This window comes from Cucurbita pepo, chromosome 12 (genome assembly GCF_057944985.1).
Source record: "Cucurbita pepo subsp. pepo isolate OVF chromosome 12, ASM5794498v1, whole genome shotgun sequence".
NCBI classification, from domain to species: Eukaryota; Viridiplantae; Streptophyta; class Magnoliopsida; order Cucurbitales; family Cucurbitaceae; genus Cucurbita; species Cucurbita pepo.
The window spans coordinates 13,129,016-13,146,566 of NC_141809.1; the positions used below are offsets into that span (position 1 = coordinate 13,129,016).

The 17,551-nt window shown below is 35.5% G+C and overlaps 5 protein-coding genes across 6 annotated transcripts; 4 read left to right on the plus strand and 1 right to left on the minus strand.

Moving 5' to 3' along the window:
- The first annotated feature begins 657 nt into the window (after positions 1–657).
- On the plus strand, positions 658–3,043 carry LOC111807110 (protein SOSEKI 1-like). The gene is made up of 5 exons (XM_087129437.1): positions 658–774; positions 886–899; positions 1,905–2,190; positions 2,282–2,383; positions 2,806–3,043. Exons 1-5 carry the CDS (start codon positions 695–697, stop codon positions 2,978–2,980), a joined length of 657 nt encoding a protein of 218 aa, XP_086985563.1. The 5' UTR covers positions 658–694; the 3' UTR covers positions 2,981–3,043.
- An 862-nt stretch (positions 3,044–3,905) lies between these two features.
- On the minus strand, positions 3,906–7,081 carry LOC111807111 (elongation factor 1-delta, putative (DUF936)). The gene is made up of 3 exons (XM_087128949.1): positions 6,221–7,081; positions 6,022–6,113; positions 3,906–4,840 (listed from the first exon to the last, which is right to left on the minus strand). The coding sequence occupies exons 1-3, from the start codon at positions 7,004–7,006 to the stop codon at positions 4,138–4,140; spliced, it is 1,581 nt and encodes a 526-aa protein (XP_086985075.1). The 5' UTR covers positions 7,007–7,081; the 3' UTR covers positions 3,906–4,137.
- A 2,226-nt stretch (positions 7,082–9,307) lies between these two features.
- On the plus strand, positions 9,308–9,846 carry LOC111807744 (uncharacterized). The gene has a single exon (XM_023693615.2). It carries the CDS (start codon positions 9,318–9,320, stop codon positions 9,726–9,728), a length of 411 nt encoding a protein of 136 aa, XP_023549383.2. The 5' UTR covers positions 9,308–9,317; the 3' UTR covers positions 9,729–9,846.
- Positions 9,847–11,861: 2,015 nt separating this feature from the next.
- Positions 11,862–12,633, plus strand: LOC111807266 (oxidoreductase/transition metal ion-binding protein). Its single transcript, XM_023692910.2, has one exon. The coding sequence runs from the start codon at positions 12,006–12,008 to the stop codon at positions 12,387–12,389; it is 384 nt and encodes a 127-aa protein (XP_023548678.2). The 5' UTR covers positions 11,862–12,005; the 3' UTR covers positions 12,390–12,633.
- Positions 12,634–13,678: 1,045 nt separating this feature from the next.
- LOC111807535 (uncharacterized) lies at positions 13,679–16,512 on the plus strand. 2 transcript variants are annotated; one of them, XM_087129105.1, is made up of 2 exons: positions 13,679–14,914; positions 15,121–16,216. In XM_087129105.1, exon 1 carries the CDS (start codon positions 13,896–13,898, stop codon positions 14,868–14,870), a length of 975 nt encoding a protein of 324 aa, XP_086985231.1. In that variant the 5' UTR covers positions 13,679–13,895; the 3' UTR covers positions 14,871–14,914; positions 15,121–16,216. The 2 variants fall into 2 exon arrangements, with proteins under 2 accessions (XP_086985231.1, XP_023549060.1); XM_023693292.2 differs by lacking the exon at positions 15,121–16,216 and adding an exon at positions 16,224–16,512 and having other exon boundaries at positions 13,685–14,914.
- Positions 16,513–17,551: the final 1,039 nt, after the last annotated feature.

Sequence of the window (17,551 nt, forward strand, 5' to 3'; positions counted from 1 at the left end):
TATGCTTCTTCTTATTTTCTTGTTTTAGGATTAAAACCACGATAACGGCCAAGCCTAGTAATGTAGTCAATGCGTGGATGGGCTTTTTGGGGATTTCTAGGGCCCATTTGAGATTTTAAGCCCAACAAAGAGGCCCATATAGGTGGGCTTCTCACTTATATGCGTGGATGGGCTTCTTGGGGATTTCTAGGGCCCATTTGAGATTTTAGGCCCAACAAAGAGGCCCATTTTAGGTGGGCTTCTCACTTATATATGCATTATTTTATTTTAAAATATCATAATTTACCGTTATAATTTGTTAGGTCAATTTTCATAAGTCATCATAGCGAAAATGAATATAAACATTTTCGTTTCTTTAAAGACAATAAATTGAATAAGTACAGTTTAAGACACCTGTCTCAATATTTTAAGAATAAAATGAAAATATTATTAATATGTTTTTTAGTTTAATTAGTTAATAATCAAAAGGGAGTGAATTGTCTTGTAAGGAAGGGGATAAGAGGATGTGTTAGTCTAGATTTAAATGTGATAGGGCCTAAGAGTAGGACCCTTGATTTACTCAAAAGATAAAAAAAAACATTATTTATCCAATAAAAATAATTTAAATTCAACAATTCTTACAACGGGAGCGTTAATGGAGGGTGATAATGGCGGAGATGTTAGAAGAGTTGAGATTATTTACTTTCTTGGCCGGATGGGACACGTGGAGCAACCCCATCTCATCCGTGTTCATCATCTCGCCGCCGGCTGCGGCGTTTATCTCCGAGGTATGAAGTGGGTTTCTTTCAAGTTTATTCCTTCAGTTAATCTTATGCTACAAAATAAGTTTATTTTATTTTTATTTTTATTTTTTTATTCTAAGATGAGAGATATTCATTTCAATAGGGTAAGACAGAAATGTTCGTTTAAACCGGAAATGAGGGAGAGAATGAGAAGAGATTTTTCCGATAAATGAAGACGAGATTGTATTCCTCTTCTTATTCTCGTCCAATTCTCTGTTCCATCCCCACTTTTATATATATAAAGACGTATGTTAAGACGAGCTTTTTCAAAAGATTCCAAAGCGTACACTCGAAAGTGCTTCGAATTGAATTCGGGATAGCTATTCGAAATTTTAGTGAAAGACTGGATTTGTTATCTCACGTTTGCTTTTCGTAAAAAAATACAGAATTCTATTAGGTTAATTGGAGGCCACACGATAGATTTTTATCCTATACGATCCTACAAAAAAGACATTAAGATAAATAATTCCGACAAACTCCTTAGATTTATTTATGTTAAGATATATTATTTATGGAATATATTTTAGATATTATATTTTAATATTTTTCTTTATGATTTGATTTAAAGTATATTTTATTTTATTCTCAATATTTAATTAATTTATATTTTCCTTATTGGTAGAGAGTTGTATCTTATTTAAAAAATATCAATAAGAATACACACTTCTCCAATTTTATTTCTATTTTTCATTTTTAACTATATATTTTTTTTTTTATTACAAATTACAATAAACTCAATTATTTTATTTTTTATTTTTATTTATAATTATATTTTAGTAACTTTTTTCTAATAAATTTAAAATTTATGAAATTGGGATCAAAACAATAAATTTTTTTTTATGTGAAATACTAATATTCAAATTTAATTTTTTAACAATTATGTGGGTGTATGTGAATATTATATTAGATTTTTGTTTACATTTTTTTTAATAAAATTATATTGTAAAATGAATAAGCTCCAATAAATTAAAAAATTCTGCCCCTTTCTCATTCTCTCTTTTGAATAATAAGTTAGAAAAAAAATGATGTAATAATAATAATAATAATAATAATAATAATAATAATAATAATAATAATAATAATAATAATAATAAATGTGTATATATTTAAAAATGTGAATAGGTAATACCCAACCTGCATTTACAAAGAGCAAGAGCTACTCAACCGGAGCTTCCACTTCCAACATGCTTCGCCAGTGGATCACGTGCAGAGCAGTAGATGCAAACGACGCTGTTTTGATCAACAATCTATCTCCAAAAGCTTCACCGAATCCGCCCCCATTGGAAAAATCCATAAACGCCGCCGTGTTTTGCAGAGACGACGAGTTCGGTGGCTCCGCCCGAGTTCCTCGGAATTCTTGGGATGGGAACCTCCAAATCCGCCGCCATTACAGCCACCCAAGTTTTCGGTAATTTCCTTAACTTCCCATTAAATTATGTAAAAGTATAAAATTTAATCCCGACAGTAAAACGATTCGTTTTGATCATATACATATGTAGGAAAAGCTTCGACGATTCAAGGAAGAAGTGGCAGAAGGAGAGTGGCGGAAGAAAGGTGGCAGCCGCCCCGGTTTACAAGCCAATGGCACAACCGAACTGCTCGTAAGCTTTTGTTAATAATTTTTAGCCTTCCATTATAGTTTAACGTAATACCATAAAATAGATGATTATAAAATAGATGTTTTATGTTTTTGTCAGAGGAACACGACTCTCCACAATTGTATGATATTGTCCATTTTAAGCATAAGCTCTCATGGTTTTGTTTTGGGCTTTTTCAAAATGCCTCATACCCATAGAGAGAGTATTCATTAATTATAAACTCCATCATCATTCCCTAAATTAGCAGACGTGAGATTTTTCATCATAAAAAACAAGAACAAGTCAATTCATTCTTTCAACGGTTTTAAAAGGCATGGCCTTAGAAGAGTTGAAGAAGCAAGCCATTTTTAAAAAGTCTCTTTTAGAATGGCAGGAAACCCATTGAATATAATATTTTATATTATATATTAAAAAAAAAAATGCAGGTTATGTGGGAAGACTTTCAGGCCGGAGAAGATGCATTCACACATGAAATCGTGTAGAGGACTCAGGTCTCTGACCAAGACTGCTTCAACGTCCAACAAAACGACGTCGTCTAAGTCAACCACGACACCAACTTCCGACAAGGATTCGGCTTCCACCTACCTGTTGACCCACTGAGAATCTCATGGTGTAAAGCTACAAACAATATTATCTATTTGGAGGGATGTTTGTGTGGAAGAATTTGCCTTAGAGAAAATGAGCTGAAATAAAGCTTATTTTATTGAATTATTAAATTTTATTCAAATTTTTGTTTTTAGTTTAAGTAAAATTTTAATAAAATAAGTGTTTGTTTATTTTCCAGCATTAATTAAAATTAGCAACTCAATTTCAATATATTGAAAAGTTATCTTGTAAATACATAAAAATTAATATAATTGTATGGTAAGTAAAAATGTAATTTTTTTAAAATTAATTATAAACACGTCATTCAATATTAATTCAATTCACAAACTTTCATTTAATTAGATTTAACCCATCTAAAATAAGTTCATAAGTCAATCTAAACCGTACAAATAAATTAAGTTAATCGATGAACAAGGCTAAGCGATTTGCCGAAGCTATGGTATATAAAAATGCATCGATAGGAGAGAGTTCCGCCTTAGAGGGAAGCACCCGCGCGAGCAATGGTGGACGAAACGAAAGCGAGAATGTCTGCTTGAGTAATGCAAACATTGGTGAGAATCCAATGCCCTGAAAACCTAAGGGTTCCTCTGCAAGGTTCGTCCACGGAGGGTGAGTTAGGGCCTAAGATCAGGCTGAAAGGTGTAGTCGATAGACAACAGGTGAATATTCCTGTACTACCCCTTGTTGGTCCTGAGGGACGGAGGAGGCTAGGTTAGTCGAAAGATGGTTATCGGTTCAAGGACGCAAGGTGCTCCTATTTTTTCAGGGTAAGAAGGGGTAGAGAAAATACCTCGAGCCAGTGTTCAAGTACCAGGCGCTACGGCACTAAAGTAACCCATGCCATACTCCTAGGAAAAGCTCAAACGACCTTCAACAAAAAGGTACTTGTACCCGAAACCGACACAGGTGGGTAGGTAGTATTTGAGTTATTGAATTTTTTGGATACTTATAATTAAGGTTAAAAGAGTAAGCTTAGACACTCAAGAAAGAGATCTAAAATATGACGTACACATAGTTTGATCGAAGATATAGTTATAGGAGAAGGACGAACGAGGTCAATCTTGAGTTAAGTTTCTACTCTAAATTTCGAAAAAAGTTAGTGTTCGAAATTTTTACTACAGTCTAGTCGATGTGATCCTTGAACTTGTATCCTACCGACACGAACGAGTGGCAATGTGGGCATGTTCTGAAAGGAACTTGTAGAGTTTCTTCCTCAATTGCTCCATTTTATGATCAATCTCAACTTTGCTTTCAATCAACTCATTCATCCATTCGTTTACCCTTTTGATCTGCCTAAGAAGACATGCAATCTCAGCACCTTCTTCCCTTAATCTCACCTCGAAACTATTCCCAAGCAAATCCTCCAAGTATTTCACGAACCATCGACGCGAGACCGAGAGTAGTTCCATGGCTAGTTCAGCAGCCTCTTTTAACCCATTCCCTCTACGCCACTCTTCCTTTGCATACGAGAGCTTAGCACTAGAATCACGTGGATAGTTTTTGCGATTCGTGGGGGTCAGTTTAGGGGAATGGTTTTCAAAATCGAGTTTCTTCGCCGCGTTCTCAATGACGATGTAGACTTGTCTGTCTCGAGCTTGTGTTTCGAGATCATCATTCGTCTCGAACAAATTGAAATTTGAAAGATTTGTAGCAATGGCAGCCTGAATCCATGAAGTGGCATTGATGTTGTTATGGCCATCGGTGACCAAGCTTGAATCAGCTGATGGCATTTTGTTGAGTAGGGAATTCAAGGATGCGTGTGCTTGTTGGATCCTCTCATAGAGCTGTAAAAATTGCTCAACCAATGACCCACCAGACACTTGCTTTGAAGATTCCGATACTTCTGCAAATAAACTGGAAAAACAAAGACGGAAAATTAACTATTTAATGCATGGAGTCGGGAATAAAATTATATTCTTTATTGTCGTCTCCAATTCTGTCAAATTTTCACTCCACGTATTTTGTATATATAAATATAAATATGTGTACGGGTGTGCATATGTGCGCATGTGAATGGCACACTGTAAGGATCGCACAACAACGCACACACTCGATCTAGATGAACACAAAGAACGTGATAGAAAAAATGCAAGGAGAATATTGGCTAAAGGTTTTGTATCGATGACTACAGATATGTACGAGAATACAGAGAACATAGAAAGTACATTTTCAAAACATATGGTTTAGTTTAATCTACCATATATAACTATCTATATAGCTTTACCACCTTTTTACTATACATAACTATTTAACCATTTATTTATATGTCATTTACCGAATAGAGTTACATAATCATTGACTAAACTATAAATAAGCAACAGGTTACATAACCTCAGGTGTACATGTTCTAGGTTGAGTTGAGTTGACCGATTTTTAACCCAAAAGTTCAGGTTCGTTAGAATAAGTAACCCAATCCAACCCAACCCTTTAAGTAACTCAAAAGTTCGGGATGGTTGGATAGATAACCCAATCCAAAAACAATTTACAATCTAATCCTTATTTTTTAATTGTTTGAGTTGTTAAAAAAAATTTATTTACAAACCATTCATAATTATTAAATAAGATAAAATATTAAAAATTTATAAACAAGAATTATAATTATTTAAAAAAATAAACTAAAAACAACTAATATCAATATTTAACCAGGAATTGGTTATTCTAAAACTAACAAAAATACAAAAATAGATAATGAAATTAAACAAATAATAAAAATAATTAATTTAAACAAACCGCACTTAAAAATTAGTTTTAAACGAACCATGCATAACAAAAATTAGTTTTAAAAAATTAGATTGACGTTATATTTTCTTTTTGCTTTGGAAATAGTATTGAATTTATTAAATATTTATATTTTTTAATTAAAATTATTCATTAAAAATTTCTTTGAAATTGATATATTTTTTAAAAATTTCTATGAAAAAATTATAATTCAATCTCTAAAAAAAAAAATGAAAATTTAAAAAATGAAAATTTTAAGGATAAAATGAAAAATAGACAAAAAAAAAAAAAAAAAAGAATAATAATAATAAGCGTACCACATGCAGTGGAGGACGGCTTCAATGGCTGATGCTTCTTCCAACGCATCAACGGCCGTCATAAATGCAAGATTTCGACTCCTAACGCTTTTCTGCAAATATTCCCTCACCGTTTAATTTTCTTTTTAATATAATTTTTTAAACACGACATTTCCAAATTTCAAGAACTAAGGCCGGAGTTCCGCCAATGAAAAATTACCTTTCCAGCAACGGCTACCGTCGACGGCAGCGCCCTCCACGCAATACTCTTCTCTGACCACCTTTTCAAATCCACCGCCACCGGAATGGGGCGGTTCACGACCGCTGACTTCACATCTTTGCGTTTAATAACTGCACTCGTCGGCTTCCGTACCAATGAGCCCTCATCTTTAGTTTTTAGCGGCGAAAACTTTAACGCCTTGGCCGACCCTTTCTCGGATGAACCCCTCCCCGGTGGCGAACCGGCGGCCTTTACGCCTGTAGAAGCCGGCGGAGTCCCACGGTCCCAACCCCGCCGCGCCGAGTCCAAACTCAACCTCCTCCTCGGCTCAACCGTACGTTTCGAGAAACCATTAGCGCCTACAGCGGCGCGTGAAATCGGGAGCAAGTCGCTGGAGACCAAATCAACGGGATTTCCAACGCAAGGTCTTCTTCTAGAAACCGGCTTCAACCCACGAAGAATCGGAACGCGAGAACCAGACCGGCCCGGGTCGAACCGGGAAACATTAACGAATTGACCCAATTGAATCTTATCGCTGTAAATTAAATCCAAGTCGTCGTCGGAAATGGAAGCGTAAGCGGAATGGAGAGAATCGGAGAGTTTCAAGAAGAAGCCTCTGGTACAAAACGGATCGTTTTGATCGTCGTCGTCACCGGCACCGGGAAGAGAAGGGAGGATCTGGAGGACTTGGAGAAGAGGCGTCCGGTGCTCGCCGGTGACTTTGGAGTTTTTATTACCGGCGTTTTCGATGAGCTTTGAGAGAACGCCGGGGGTGAGAGACGCCATTGTTATCAATTTAATATCAACGACGACATGGGAGGAGGATTTCTTGGTTCTTGCAAGCTCAAGAACAGGGCCTGATTTTAACCAATGTGAAAATTTTATTTTAAAAAAAAATAATAAAAAAGGACACGTGTCGGAAGGAGAAGGAGGCTTGACCTAGAGATATACGAAGTTTGAAAAGTGAAAAGGAGATGTAACAGAGCCCGGTTGCCGAGATTCATGCCCATCCTTCACTACAGACAAACGTATCTCCATCGCTTCACTTTTTATTTATTTATTTATTTATTATTATTATTTATAAATTTATAATAAATTCATTTTTCAAATATAAACCCATTTTCCAATGCTCTTTAATAACAAAATCCAATTGGTTGAATCTATGGTAACACCTATGGTTATGGGTTTTTTTTTTTAAATTATTTTCTCGATAATTGGTCGACTTAGAATGCATGAACTTTATGGTTCTAATACCGAGATTAGTATAACATGCCAAGTTCATTACCAGTAAATATTGTCTTTTTTTGGTGTTAATTTTCACAACAGAAATGTTTGTGATGATGATAAAAGAGATTGGTAGAAACCAACAACCAGGAGACCGGGAGAACTTGTGAATGTTTTAAGGGAACATGTCCAGATAAGACCAAGATCCAAAAAAATAGAATGAGTAAACATAGGGTGTAGCCTAGAGAGAGTCTATATTTGAGACGAACCCTCAAAAGAGAATAAGACATCAAACGATCGAACTAAGGTTAATAAACCTTAATAATGAACTATGAACTACCAACTGCTTACTGAGTATATGTAACGTCCAACATTGATTGGAGAGGATAACAAATCACCCTTTATAAGGGTGTATAAACCTTCCCCTAGCATACGCATTTTAACGCCTTGAGGGGAAACCCGAAAGGAAAAGTCCAAAGAAGACAATATACGCTCCTAGTGGGTCTAGGGGATCTTTTAAATTTCACTCATTACAATTTATTTTTATTTTTTATCTCATTTTTTTAATTAAAATTTTAGATCACATTTGATTCATTAAAATAATTATAAATTTGTATTAAAATGTATAAAGTTTGTATTTAAAACTTTGTAAATATCATATTTGTTTTTAAAATTTTATTTTAAACATTGAACACTACTTGTAGTCTACTCTGACTACAATGTCTTGTCACACACCAAACCATCAAAGGAGGACTTCATGTATAATTACATAACATCTAGAGCCCCCTTTTGCAAAATTCAAAAAAGTACAGGCCCCTTTCACAACATTTGAAAAATATCACTTTTTTCTTCATGTTCATACCTACCGACGCATCCTTATTTCGATCCTCAACACAAATGAGATAATTAGATATGTTCTCCGTAGACAACCTTGGACTTCTACTCATTGTCTAGTCTCTTCCTTCTCTCGATGGACGTGCATACGGTTGAGTTGAGAAAATCTTTTGGATCAGCTCGAATATAATTCACAACTCAATTCAATTTGAATTGGATTGTCCGGTTCTTATATTTTTAATTAGTTTAAAAAATTCGTATTTATCCACAATAAACATGACATTAATAATTTCTCATAAAGCTCATGCACTGCATCACTTACATTGATTACAAGCGTCAAATATTCTTAATTTTCATAATAATCTTAGATAGGGTTGGGTTATAACCCTGTTTTCAAGTTGGTTGGGTTGACCCTAAAAAAATGTCAAATCCATAAACCGACCTGAACTCTCAGTTTTTCAAAAATTTAACCCAAACCCATTTATGATTTGGGTTGGATAGTCCGAGGTAGTCAGGTTATTGAGTCATATAAACACTCCTACTCCTCAAAAACTCTCGCTAAAAAGACCTCCTACACCTTCTCACGAAGTGATCATATAGGTCATGAACTTAGTTCGTTCAACGTTGAAGAACACACAAACCAAAACTTGTAAAAATTCATGTTTAATCCATCTTGGTTATGAATTAACTTTTACCCTTCGTAACCTACAAGGTAATAAAGCACTAGAAGATATCTAAGAAACCCAATTAAAGAAGACATTAAGCACAACCCTCTTGAACCAAGCAAAAGGCAACATCATTACTCCTTCATTTGAATGAAAAGATGTTTGGTAATACTTATGAAAATTACACCAACCCATAATGCACCTGATTTGTAACCATTTTTCTTTGTAAACAACAAACAATCTAAACAAAAACGACTCTACACCTTTTTGAAATGCCTTTAAAAACCACCACCTTCATTGTTTCCTAAGCAATCTCATTGAACCTTTGATATATATTTATATTTCATTTGTGAAGCATATGGGAGAGTGAGAGCATGTCTCATAAACGCCATTATGATATCTCCATGTCAAAGAGAACAAGAAAGCCAGCCAAAATCCAAGATGAGATTCAAACGGGAACATCGAACAATGACGATCAATACGAGAGGTTTGGCACAAAAGGGTTCGAGAACAACGACCATAAAAGCTTAAAACAGCTCATCAATGGGGAAGGGAAAACGGAAATAGGGTCGGACGAGAGGAACGGAGAAAGGAACTCGCTCGAGAAACACTTTAGTGAGGAAGAGATCAACGCTCTTCAAATTGTGAAGAAACAACATGAAGATGGACTACAAGGAGTGAAGCTGAAAAAAGTGGTCGGAAAATTTTTGAGAAATTTGATCAAAGGTGGTGGTGATCGACACCAGCTGATGAAGATGGCAATTAGAAAAAAATCTTTCCCCTAAAGACATTATTTCTTAATGATTGTATATGAAACTATATAATATACTTAAGTTTATATGTATTGTATAAGGTTTATTGTTTGAATTCTCTTTTTATATCACATATAGATTTTAAACCTAACTTATTTATGTTTAAATTATTTATATATAAAAAAGATGTTAAAATATATGGTCAAATCCAATATTTATACGAGTCAACTGTATGTATATTTTAAAAATAAAAATATTTAAATATTTAAAATTAAATAAAAGATTTTCATTTAAAAAATTACAAGAAATTTCAAGTAGTCTCACAAAAACAAAGTATAACAATATTATGTAAAGTAATCTCTCATGGATTGGTGTTAATAAATTGTGGAAGTGAGGTTGGTGTTGTGGGTCGTGCGAGCATGGGTTGGGAGGCAACGCTGCAACGTCCCGAGCCTATGCTTAATGAGGTTCGTGCTGCTCTCCGCCCAACCGGGGGGAGCGCGCATGGGTTGGGATGCAATTTTGGGCCAATTAACGACAAAGAAAGGCCATATTATCATTACAAGAAGCCCAAAAGGCTATCTATCTAAAAAGCCCAATTGTTATCTGGTAGTCGTAACAGAGCCCAATTTCATAGCATCCGCTCCGCATGGCCCATTAGACAATTCTCGACCCGCTCCAATCCACTTCGATTTTGAATTTTTTACGGTTGGGTCAAAAGGAAGTATTTTATTTTAATTAGTAAAATATTATATTTTTTTTCTCTAAAAAACATTTCTAAATTTTTAAAACTTTCAATAATATTTTAAAACTAAAAAAAAAAAAAAAAACCTAAAAATACATTTAAACTTAAAAAAATTCAAAAATACATTTTAAAATTTATGGACAAAAAATAATACTCTTGAGTTTTCAAAAGTTTTATTAATATACTTTTATTTTTTAAAAAAAAAATTTAAAGTATTTTTACCCTTAATTCCACGTTTAAAAAATACTCTTAAAGTGTAAATAAAAGTTTGGAAATAATCTATAAAGTGTAAATAAATAATAACCTTTTTATTTTATTTATTTATTATTATTATTATTGTTATTATTATTATTATTATTATTGTAAGAAACCTCATATTCTTATGCATTAAGGTTTTCTTTTTTATTATTTATTTATATTTTGGTGTTAGAAGTGAAGCAACTTTATGAAGGAATCCCAACACAACACATGACTCCAATTGGTCAGCGATTGTTGTGTTCTTGTCTTCTTTGTCTAAACAACATTAAAATATATATATATATATATATATATATATATATATAAATAAATAAATAAAAGCGTGGAAATAAAGGTGAAATGTCCAGTCGAGACTGAATGAGACCGAAGAGAAGAGAAAGGAAAACGAAATAAAGGAACATTGATTAAAGCTTAGGCCTCCACATTTTTTTTTTATAATAAATTTACATTTTTATTATACATGATAAATAAATATTATTTTGAAGTAGAATTAAATTAAATGAAAAACAAAAATAAAATATTTAAAAGTTGGCTTTAAACCCATACAAAAACAGTAAGGAAAAAAGACAATTTTTTATGGATGAAATTAAAGTTACCTAATTACTTTTGTAATTAAATTACTATTATTATTAAAAAGAATATTCTACACACTAAGCTTCGTCATGGGTCACAATTTAATTAACACCATTATTTTTTTTTTCAAAAGACACGTGTCAATGTTCTACTGGGTTACTCCAATCACATAATTTAAAATGTTTTTTCCCCAAAAAAGTAAGTGATAAAATGACGTGGCCATCGTGTTTTCCACCTGCCATCTCTCTTTTGCCTTTCAATTTTGCTCTGACTTTTTGCTTTTTAATAATTACTTTTTTAATGACATGTAAAAACGGGATTGCCTAGGTCGCTTCATGGTCGGTCGTACGTGGCGGGTTTCTATTGGCTACTAGTTTCTGACTCGAATCTGGACCATACAAAGTCACCACATCCTTTGGAATTATCTCGTTTAATTTTTCCAATTTTAATGTCAAATGCATTATTTATTGTTTTTTTTCTTATTCTTAATTTGGATTTTTATATTTAAAAAGTTTGATTAAAATATTTTAATAATTCGTCCCATAGATAGCTCGAGATTCGTAACGATGTCGCTCGAACAAGCATGAGTGGCTACATGGAGAGATAAAAGTAAGGAATCCCAAGTTCTCCCGAGTATTATAAAGCCTCGTAGCCACATAAATTTCCACACCACACCTACCAAAACAAACACAATTTCTTCCTAAATCTTTTGTAAGCTCTCGAAGTCGTCAGCCATGGCTGTCAATGGAGACTCCTCCGCCTCAAATTCCGACTATCAACCCACTTTTCCCCTTCATCTTTGCTTCTTCTTTCTCATCCTCTTCATGTTCTTGGCCTTCTCTTGGCACTCGACTTACGAGTCAGCTGTCGAAGGCGTTTTCGATCAGCTCAAGCTTCTTCTCATCGTCTCACCACTCCTCCTCCTCCTCCTTGTCCACTGGCTCTCCAATGGTGAAAACGGCCGACTACCGCCTCTCGTCCCCCTACCAGAAAAGGACTCGCTCCACCGCGCTGGAGGGACGCCGTGGGGAGTCGGGTTTATGTTGGTTATTCTTCTTTTCATGATCTCTTACCAATCTTACTTCCAAGAACGGTGGTTTCCTCTGTTGAGCCGATGATTGGATTGTATATCGGAAAGTCCAATCTATCGTCTAGTTGTCGTTGAAGAATATTCTCTTGGGATTCTGTTTTTCGAAGAACAAGAGTTTAGGTAGGGATGTGTCGGATCTTGTCAGCATAATATTTGTTTATGTTGATTGTTAATGTAATTATCTTTTTTTTTTTTTTTTTTCTGATTTAGATATAATCATATGCATAGATCAAGGCTTAAAATAAAGTTCTTTACTTTTATTTTTCCACAAAGTGTCCTATTAAACCCTAATACTTGCTTAATCTATTGAATTAGTAATCTTAATAGCTTAAATTAGACGTCTCGTCGTTGATTAATCATGCATCTTGGAATCAAATTTATATCATTATACTCAATTGAGTCGTGCAACGTTAACTACATAAATCAATAAATCAACACATGGTATAACGCTTCATATCCAAGATTCAGATCAAGATTTAGAACTCGAATTTGGTAACTGATAGAGCTGATATTCTCTTAGACATAATCACGTTGCCTATAAGAATGTTTGCATAATCCACCACACCTAAATGGGGTGAAAGTTATCTTATTTATAATCAAATAAATTACAAGGATATGGAAAGAATAATAAATAAAAAGATACCTACCGTAATAAGACAAATATTAGATATTTACCTTATAATAAAATATCAAATATAATATATATGTAAACTATAATTTATTACTAAATATCCTTAATGAGAGTGAAGGCTATTCCCACAGACTAACACGAGCTCTTTTAGTATTTTTTTTTTCCTTGTTCGCACGGAAAATTTCCAGAATACTCCAAGCTAAGCATGCTTAACTTTGAAGATTTTATGATCGTCTGATCGAGAAGGAAGATGCACATTGTTGGTACATGTAGTAGCTTCGATTCTTTTGACTACTCTCAGGTATTGGTAAAAGTAATATTTTTTCTAATCCCGAACAAGTTAAGATTAGATGTAATTGGTAAAAGAAATTAATTGGAATTGGAGCAATTAAGAGGAAGCTCCAAATGTGAAGATGTGGGTGAAAATTCATTATGAAGTTGAAGCCAATGAAAACATTAATTACAGTGGTTGAACGGTAATTAAAGCATGTTGGGAGGGTTAATGGTTTGAATCCTAATTATCCAAATATCCCATGAAAAAATATATATATATATTTATTTCAATTTTAATTTATTATAGTTGATGTTTTCCGTACATGTCATTGGGGGTGTTGGATAAAGATGGGAGAAAAAGAAAATTAGAATGGTGGGTAGCGAGATTCGAACGATGGCGGGGAGAACAAAATTTGAGGAAAGCTACAATCTACCAAATAAAGTGAAGGGGAATGGCGGACGGACCCACAGGGGCGGCCCTGCCACTAACCACAACCACTGCGCTAAAACCCAATTTCAAAATCGCACCCAAATTTCCAAAATCTCTCTTATCTTTACCCAATTTTTAGGGGCGGGATCGATTGGAACGCCAAAATTCAGCGGTACGTCACTTCAGGTGTGGTAAAAACCATGTCCTCCGCCTCCGCCGCCACCGCCGCCGCCGCCGAACGGCACACCTACTGGTGCCACGAGTGCGATATGAGCGTCACTTTGGTATCTCCTTCTTCGTCTTCTTCGTCTTCTTCGTCTTCTTCTTCTTCTTCTTCTTCCTCTCTCCTTTGCCCTCACTGCCTCACCGACTTCCTTGAACACATGGATTTCACCATACCCACTTCTTCTTCTTCAATTTCCGACCATCCCATTTCCTCTTCTTCCCCTCCAGATTCCGATCCGTCATCCTTCGTCATCGTCGACCCTCTTCCGACCACCTCCGATGACAATTACCTCCTCAGCAGCCCCCAATTCCTCCGCCTTTTCCAGCAGCTCGCTGATTCATCCGATTCCGATTTCGCCCCATCTGTACCCTTCAACCCATTTACTCCAATCAAAGCCTCTGTCATGGCGATTCCCACGATTAAAGTCTCCTCCGCCATGCTCGAGGAAGACCCAATTCTAATTTGTGCTATTTGCAAGGATAAGTTCCTTCTTGAGGTGGAAGCCAAACAGCTCCCCTGTTCTCATCTCTACCATCCTGATTGCATTCTTCCATGGCTTTCTAATCATGATTCGTGCCCTCTTTGCCGCTATAAGCTTCCTTCTGATGAACCTTCGGATCATGTGAGATGTAGAGGAGCAACTATGGCCTTGTTGAGGGCTAGGGACCTGATGCCTCAAGAAGATAGTTATGGGTTGAGGACTACTCTTGAACATATGGCTAGAAGGCATAGTTCTATTTTTAGTGAAGGAGTTCAAGTGGATTCGTCTCAATCTCCCACTCAGTTGGGGGTTGCTGTGATGGGAAATGGGGAACAGACTGACAGTGTTGAGACTGTTTCTAGTGTGGCTACTGATGATGGGATTGTAATTGTCAATAGCAGTGGTGATGAAAATGGGTTTGTGGTAATGGATGGACCAATAAATGAGGATGCTGGCACCTTAGCTTAGGATATTGGAGTTTCTCCTTCGAGTTTTGTTTCTGCAAATTTGAGGTTTGTGTTCTTCCTTTTTACTGCTGTTCTTTATTTGTTCTTCATGTTCTTGTAGTTCATGTTGATGTGGGGGATTTCTAAACTGAATTTGGAATGAACAGAGCTTATATTTGATTTAAATTAAGAACAGATAGAGTGGCTTGTGATTGAGTAGAGTTCTTAGAGCTTTAGAACTTATTGACTGGCAGGTTTGATACTCTTTTCAGGATTTGTGATATCTGTTATTGGGCTTGTTACTTGAAACATCCATTTAGAGCATCTTGGTCATAGATAAGGATTGAAGCTTGATCCAAGCTTTCAGCTCTTAGTTCCTACTGATGCCTCTTTGGCTGATAGGCGGCGATGATGCATAAAGATGCAAATTTGAAACCATTTAACAAAGCCCCTGATGAACATTTCCATCTAGAGTGACTTTCCAAGTGCCTAAAAATGGGGTTTTAATGCTAGAAAAAGGGGTTTTGAGCACTTAAGACTAGGTTTTTTGAGCTGGATGAACAAATCTTAGATGCACGAGACAATAAAACATCTTTTCAATCCAGAAATCAAACAAAACATGGAGGAAATATGTTGTGAGATCCCACGTCGATTGGAGAGGAAAACAATTGCCAGCGAGGACGCTGGACTTTGAAAGGGGGTGGATTGTAAGATCCCACATCGGTTGGGGAGGAGAACGAAACATTGTTTATAAGGATGTGGAAACCTCTCCCTAGCAGACGTGTTTTCAAAACTTTGAGGGGAAGCCGGAAAGGAAAAGCTCAAAGAGGACAATATATGCTAGCGGTGGGCTTGAGCTGTTACATATGCAACTTAGATAACATAAAGAGATCGGTGTGCTTTAACTTTGTAGAATATTTCTGGCATGCCTTCTTTATATTTGATGATCATAGGATTATGTGTACTATCATAGCATATTTCTGGCTTATCTTAACTATATAGTCCTTCTGGATAACCTTAATATACAAAACTTAGCATTGAAGTAATTGTGTATTGGCTTAGCACATCTCCAAATCATGTCTAAAAGATCAAATACTTGTTATTCCTTTTCAAAACGAAAACGTTCGTCGTTCTTTACCAGACTATAACCGGAATCTCTTTCTTGCATTGCATAACGTCTTTCGTGTCGTTTTATGCAACTACTGAGCTCCTGAGAACTGCTAGAGTAAGATTTCTGGTTCTACTGTCTGAAAAACAACCTCAAATATGACAAGCTTACTCGAAGAACAGGATCTGTTCTGTCCTTAAGTTCTAAAAAACCGCATTGTTTGTGTTCTGTTTACTTATTTGTAGTGTCATTTATTTATGACTGCAGGTAATGTAATAGGATATGGTTTGTTAGAGGAATCTTAGAGAGGTACCACAAGTAGGTGATTGATTGGAAGTGTAAATTGCTACAGAGAAGGATTCTGCTTCTTCTTCTTCTTGTTCATCTTTGGTAACAATGTCTCTGCATAATAAGAGTTGAACCTTATTTACAGTGTTATCAGCTGCCAATGTTTCCCTCTCCCTTCTTCCCCAATTCTCTGTTTCAGTCATGGTTTGAGTCAATGAATATACATCTATCTCCATCTCTGTTATAAAGCTCACCACTTTGAATACTATTTTGATCCTTTCGAACTTGTTCGTGTAATAAATCTTAAAATTAGTCTTCATCTTCATCGATAGAAATAAGATTGTTCGTGTAATAAATTTTTTTCCTTAGATTCATGAGTGATCGGCTCATTTGCTTGTACTTTAAGTATATACTCATTAAATAACGTCTTGATCATATTGTATTTGATTGTCAAAGTAACTCATATTGTAATTTTAGTTAGGTAGTCACTCTTTGCTTCATTTCCCTCGGATTTTGTCGTTTTTTTCTTCTTTTCTTCTTTTCTTCTATTCATAAGATAGCTTTTAATCTTCGTTCCGACTGATTTAGCCGCTTCCGAATCTGTCGTATTTCGTAGATATTTAGTATGATTCGGCTTGGAAAATAGTATTTTAACAGTAGGTGCATAGGTCTTCGCCCCACTTTTTGGGCAGGTTCACGGGTCAATGTTTTTGCCTGCCCCAACCGGTATAGTAACTGGGTTTCCCTCCAAATCAAAAGCAAAATGGTTTGCCTCTCGAGTCTCGTCAAGCAACATGACTTAGAGAGAAAATCCGCCATACAAGTGGCAAGTTTTCACCCATGTGAATGAATAAAATGTGACCGAATTCCCGAGAGGTCGAGCCATGGTGGGGAAGGTTTCTACATGAATTGAGGGTGAATATTAATATTCCATGAGGAATATTTAGTTGGTAGAGAAAAACAAAATTCCAGTTTGCTTGGAAGCGTCAACTGTTGAGGGACAGGCTTCAACTTGGACCCGCCCACCATTTGTGTAATGTGCGAAGGAATATGCGATGTGGGGTTGGGGGGGGGGGGGGGGGAAGAGAGAGTAAAAGGGGTGACGCCGTTCCACATAGACATTGCATTGGGAAGGAAGCAACCAAATCCTGACTTTGGTACGTCTATTCACAGTCACTTTCATCGTCCTCTTCCTCCTCCCTCCTTCCTTTTCACTCTTTGCTCTTAAATCTATCTCAATTTTACCTTTTAAATCGGAATCTTTCAGAAAAAGATAGCAGAGAGAGATGAACTGCTGAAACTTTTAA

Bases quoted from the DNA above. Each gene is read 5' to 3' on its own strand.
- LOC111807110 (XM_087129437.1), top strand. From the start codon at position 695: ATGGGACACGTGGAGCAACCCCATCTCATCCGTGTTCATCATCTCGCC. The intron at 2,191-2,281 runs GTAATTTCCTTA...ATACATATGTAG, and splicing joins TACAGCCACCCAAGTTTTCG to GAAAAGCTTCGACGATTCAA. The intron at 2,384-2,805 runs GTAAGCTTTTGT...AAAAAAATGCAG, and splicing joins ATGGCACAACCGAACTGCTC to GTTATGTGGGAAGACTTTCA.
- LOC111807111 (XM_087128949.1), bottom strand. From the start codon at position 7,006: ATGGCGTCTCTCACCCCCGGCGTTCTCTCAAAGCTCATCGAAAACGCC. The intron at 6,114-6,220 runs GTAATTTTTCAT...GAATATTTGCAG, and splicing joins CGGTAGCCGTTGCTGGAAAG to AAAAGCGTTAGGAGTCGAAA. The intron at 4,841-6,021 runs GTACGCTTATTA...TTGTTTTTCCAG, and splicing joins GCCGTCCTCCACTGCATGTG to TTTATTTGCAGAAGTATCGG.
- LOC111807744 (XM_023693615.2), top strand. From the start codon at position 9,318: ATGTCTCATAAACGCCATTATGATATCTCCATGTCAAAGAGAACAAGA.
- LOC111807266 (XM_023692910.2), top strand. From the start codon at position 12,006: ATGGCTGTCAATGGAGACTCCTCCGCCTCAAATTCCGACTATCAACCC.
- LOC111807535 (XM_087129105.1), top strand. From the start codon at position 13,896: ATGTCCTCCGCCTCCGCCGCCACCGCCGCCGCCGCCGAACGGCACACC.